We start from the raw sequence: 5,319 nt of genomic DNA on the forward strand, positions 1-5,319 counted from the left end.
TGAGCATTCAATTCATTATAAGTTCAAAAATTGTTTTTTCCAAAACAATTTCAGTTTTTGAAATCTTTAACTTGCGACACATGTTAGCATATACCCCGTTAGACGTATTTAAAAGTGTCCTTAAACACTAATTCGCAATGTGATTACAAATGTGATTATGATTAGGATGTAAACAAGAATTTTGTTATCACTAAAGTTTAAGGATTGAGCTTTTGAAAAGAGCAGGAAAACTGTAATCAGCGTATTCATTTCTAACCACAAGCATTATTATTCAGTCCCAATATAATTACGGGCCAAACGAGGCTCCAAGTGACATTTCATAATTTTTTTTGGGTAGAATGACATTTCATAATATGATACTAAATCAAAATATCTGCCATTAACCAGATGAAAAAAAAAAAGACACTGTACAAGTTTTGTTAAAGAAATGTATATTGATGGGCCCACATACCCCTCCCCTAAGAAGGGAAAAAATGAAAGAATAAGCAAAAATCTTGGTTTGATTACAATCTCTCATTTCATCAGCCAGAGAATCTGTGCTTCATGAGGATTCGATTTGTGCTTCTGGTGATTCTTTTATTGACCACTAAATGTCAATTTTATTAGTTTCTTCTGTATTAACCATTGAAGAAAACCAGCTGATACGGTTGCTTTTGCTTGTGCGCGAGACATTCTTCAAAACCCAAAGTATAGTGTAACTTGAACGTTCGCTAGTAGGATGAGTGAAATGAAGCAGACACTGCATCACCATTAAATCCGAAGGTAACCCCCTCTCGCCGTATCATCTATTCTTAACGGTCTCCTGAGCAACGACTTCTTGTTCAGTGACCAGTTTCTTCCAAGAGTTTTCTTTTCTCGCCAAGCAGCAACTATCCGCATATAAAGAGCAGGAAAAAGGAAGCAGAGTAGTACAAGAACAAGCATAGCGACACATACTAACATGACGTTCCGAAAACCATCCTTTAGCTCCGGGGAATTTTGACCTGTCCATGGAACTCCTCCAACATTCATGCCAAATACTGCAATCAGAGTCCAAAAATCAAAACCATACAGTATTGCAATGCATGTAGATGTGAATTATAAAAAATGATGTATAAGCAGATTTCTAACCTCCTGTTATGATGGATAAGGGGAGGAATACTATTGAAAGGAATGAGAGATAGTACAGTTTACGGTTTATTTGCTCCGATTGCCAACTGTCAAGACTAGCCTGTATTGCCGTGACACGATTAACTATAAACCCTACATTCTCTTTTAGCCTCCTCAACCTTCCAATTAGTTCTTCAAGGGAGTTAATGTCTTCAATAGATAACCATCTTTTCGAAGAGGATTTTTCTTTTACACGAAGATACACTTGTTCTCCATGGGCAATCACCTGAATTAGAGAATTTAAGGTGATGCAACACGAAAAGGAAGTTCAGTCCATACAAAACTTGATAAATACGAGAACGAATATAATGGAAACAACAACACTATCCTTGTTTATTTTTCCATCCAACAAGATAAAGAATCATTTTCTAGTGGCAATTTTGCGTAAGCTCGCCAACCACTCATAATAAAACACATAAACTTCCTTTTATACCGTCTCTCCCAGATTAATCTGTCTTATATTGAATACCAAAGACATCTTTATTGAGTATTGATGCCATTGATTACACTATGATGATGGAACCCCCAAGACCTCAATCCTTATGCTTGATTGCAAAACTATAACATCCCTTTTCATGATTCACTAATATTTATCACTCTGAGCTTTAGTGAAAGTTAATTAAAATCGAGGTAGAAGACTTCTGTTTCTCCTCTCAAGGGTCTATAAAACTAAACCAAAACGAATGTATAAAAAAAGTATAGTATCACCTGCAGGAGCCGCTGCAAATTAATATGTATCTTGGGGAATCTTCTATCATCTAGCATTTGCTTCTTCAGAGCATAACCACCTACAATTAAGCAAAAAAAAAAAAAAAACTCCTTAATTCAATTCTTCAAATATTGTACATCAAGGAGCAAATATGACAGTTACATAAAAGCCACCAAGATGAACAAAAAACCTTGCCAGAAAACTTTGAAGTCTTACGCTACACTACTGCATCAAATGCCATTTGGACATTCTAATTATTTAACACACTAGCTATATCAAGAATTCTTCGCATAGTTTAGGCTTGTGATGCCATGTGGACATTATAATTCTTTTATAAACAAGCCGTACCAGGAGTTCTTCCCGTAATTTTGGCTTTTTGGCTTGTGATGCCATGTGGACATTATAATTCTTTTATAAACAAGCCGTACCAGGAGTTCTTCCCGTAATTTTGGCTATTAGTCGAGGGAAGGTGATGTAAATACAATTAACAATTGAATATCCACCCAAACAGTATCTTCTGTAAAATACCATGGTCTACAAGGCCTTCCTCGCTGCATATTAGTGGTCAAAACATTTGAAGGCACAGATGTTTTACCACCACCCAGTATGCATCCGAGGACCCCAAAAACTACAGGAGAAAAAAAGGAGATACAAGGATGCAAGATCAAGATTATGTTTTGGACAAAAGGTTCAATCAAAATTTTCAGCAAGAGTCAAATCAAAATACATTATATGGACTATGATGCATGGATAAGTACAGGTTTTCATGAAATCCATTATCACATAGACATTACCTATCATGTCTAAATATTAAGGTATGAGAAATGGAAATAAATCCTACATGTTTGACTTGAAATTAGATGAAACTGGAGGAATTTCTTTTTTTCATTCAATAAAATATTTTTTTCATATGATATAATTGCTTTCATTCCCCATCCCTTAAATTTCACTAACCTGCCCTTATTTTACATTTCACCATAACATAAATCTTCTCTCAAGTCAATTTTTAAATAGAAAAAGAACTTGCAATAACATTATATTTTTTCAAATAATAAATAATAGCTTTTCGTCTAAGCTGAAATTAGATTTTGGTACCTTAACTTTTATGTAAGTATGCAAGGACTTCTGTGTATAAAAATAGCCACAAACTTATTTTCTTTGAGAAGTTCACAAAAGTTAGAAGCTAATCTAAACAGGGTCTTGGTATTACATTCAATCAATCAAAGTAATTATCACAAACTTCAAAGGTCATCCCTATGACAACTTCAATATTCCTACCAAAAAAAGACAACAAAGTACGTCTAAATTTACATCACAACTCCTTTAAGTCAGTTTAACAGAAACTAAGGTAAACTTCAAGCAATCGAGAGCGGCTTTAGTTTGTAAGATTTGAAGTATAAAGAAAAAACTAATAATAGTTGACAATGACTATATCCTATAAGCCATTTAACTAGGAACGGTGCAAGCATATAAATTGTGATTATTGATGTCATTGTTAGAGAATATAAGAGTGCTGGGGAGGGTTGAAAGAGTGTACAGTGGAATTACCTTTATCCAGATCAAGCTCGACAGAGTCCAACTCCATCTCAAGCTTTGTCACAAGATCTTGAAGCTGGTCTACATGCGTATCAATTATGTGAACCACAAGATTCGAGACAGATCTAGGAACAGGATTGTCAGCTTCCTCGGAATGATTCATGGTCAATAAGAATTCAAGAACATGCTCCTTAATCACAGTCCCACTTCCTTCCCTCTGCTGACCGCTAAAACGAGAGGAGCTTTCAACTCTAGGAATTTCCGAAAGTAAAGATTCACCCATACGTGAGAAACCTAACCGAGGAACACGCCCTAAGGACACTGTAATCACCGAATTTTCAGTAACTCTAGCAGCAAGTCTAAATGTAAAATCACTCGAAGGAGGGCCAGGTGAATTGACGCGAAAAACAAGTGCACCGTCTACATGTGCACAAAAGGGCCCATTACTAACAAGTGAAAGAATATCCTGTAATTTCAATGGCGGACATAAAACACCAATCAAGTCCTGCGCAGATTGCGACAACTTCTGATTCCCTTTTGGAAGTTCCACATGGTACCAAGAAAACTCATTCCCTCGACCTTCCACCGCATCCGATTCCATTTCTTCTTTTTGATAAAGATCAGCCAGATCCCACTCCTTATTATAAAAATTCCCCAAACCATCAAATATATAAGCTCTCTTCTTCACCAAACCTACAGGATGAGAAGGGTAGAATCTATGCTCATCCACAGGATTTTCAACATCCATCTCCTCAGCTCCCCCATTCTCCATTACTCTATGCCTACTAGCTAGTTCCATAACTTTCACAAATTACCCCAAAAACACTCTCCTAACACTAATGCACAATATGTTATTAAACAAACAACTTGTTCCAGAAAATTCCAACTTCAATATTCAAATTTTCTATCTTACATGCATTACCATACTATAACTATACTAACCCAATTGTAATCTCAAATCCAAATTCCACAAATAAAAGATGACCCAATATCAAATTGATCCAAAATAACTAAAAATAAGAAAAACCCAGAAAAATATTCAAACCACCCAATAGAATTATTCACAAAAATCCTCTAAAAAACCAAACTTTATGCAATTTGAATCAGACCCTGAATTGAATTTTCAAAAAAATAATTAGAAATACATTACCTTGATGAATTGAATACCCAAATGGAGAAAGAAAAATAAAAAAACGAAGAAAATGAATAGAAAAGTGAGAGGTTGAATCTGGATAGAGCAAAAACGTCACAAATAAGGAAAAAATCAAAGGGTAGGGAGAGAGATATGAATGATAGTGAGAGAAAGTGATTAATAATAATAAAGTAACAGAAGAATGTGACAAAATTCAAAATCAGGTAGTTGAGGTTCGAGGAAACTTCGTTTTCGAATTTCCAAATCTAACCTATGATTTTAATTTGGGATTCTTATCTCTATGCTAAGATCCAGGAACACCCACTTCACTTTAATGTTTTTGTTACATTCGTTGCCGCAATTTAGTATTTCATTCAAATTAGAGAAACACTTGCATAGGCACAGGCCTAACACCTGTCTCTTGGGCACAGCCAATAGAATTTTGGCAACTCATGTCTATGAGTTTTTAAATCGGTTAAAAGATTAACTGATTTCATATAAGATTCTACTAAGTTGGTTAAGCAAAAGAGCGACTTTGATAAGTTTTTGTCTTTTTTGAAAATATAATATTTTTATTTTCATTTTTATCTTCATCCCTTAGAATTGTAATACTGGCTCTGATACCAGGTTGGGCGCAGGGTCGCCAGCGGAATTTTCTCGAACTTGATTTAACATTTGTTCGATTTTAATTAGACCTTGAAATGGTTTTAAGAGTGTTTTAGCTCTTTCTTTTTGTGTGTTTGTAAGATTTTCTAGATCTTCTATTTCTCTTAAAAAGTCTTCAATATATTCT

General features: G+C 34.9%; 1 protein-coding gene across 1 annotated transcript; it reads right to left on the bottom strand.

Annotated features, from left to right (window-relative positions):
* Positions 1 to 354: 354 nt before the first annotated feature.
* On the bottom strand, positions 355 to 4,688 carry LOC146943674 (Magnesium transporter CorA-like family protein). The gene is made up of 4 exons (XM_085741950.1): positions 3,407 to 4,688; positions 1,858 to 1,937; positions 1,111 to 1,375; positions 355 to 1,019 (listed from the first exon to the last, which is right to left on the bottom strand). Exons 1-4 carry the CDS (start codon positions 4,191 to 4,193, stop codon positions 751 to 753), a joined length of 1,401 nt encoding a protein of 466 aa, XP_085598076.1. The 5' UTR covers positions 4,194 to 4,688; the 3' UTR covers positions 355 to 750.
* Between the last annotated feature and the right edge of the window lie 631 nt (positions 4,689 to 5,319).

This window comes from Medicago sativa, chromosome 2 (genome assembly GCF_051527215.1).
Source record: "Medicago sativa cultivar Bolivia chromosome 2, Bolivia_mono, whole genome shotgun sequence".
In the NCBI taxonomy this organism is placed as follows: Eukaryota; Viridiplantae; Streptophyta; class Magnoliopsida; order Fabales; family Fabaceae; genus Medicago; species Medicago sativa.

Excerpts from the sequence above, each read along its gene's own strand:
- LOC146943674 (XM_085741950.1), bottom strand. The coding sequence starts at position 4,193 with ATGGAACTAGCTAGTAGGCATAGAGTAATGGAGAATGGGGGAGCTGAG. Across the intron at positions 1,376-1,857 it reads ATTTGCAGCGGCTCCTGCAG|GTGATTGCCCATGGAGAACA; the intron begins GTGATACTATAC and ends TCTCTAATTCAG. Across the intron at positions 1,020-1,110 it reads CTTATCCATCATAACAGGAG|TATTTGGCATGAATGTTGGA; the intron begins GTTAGAAATCTG and ends CTCTGATTGCAG.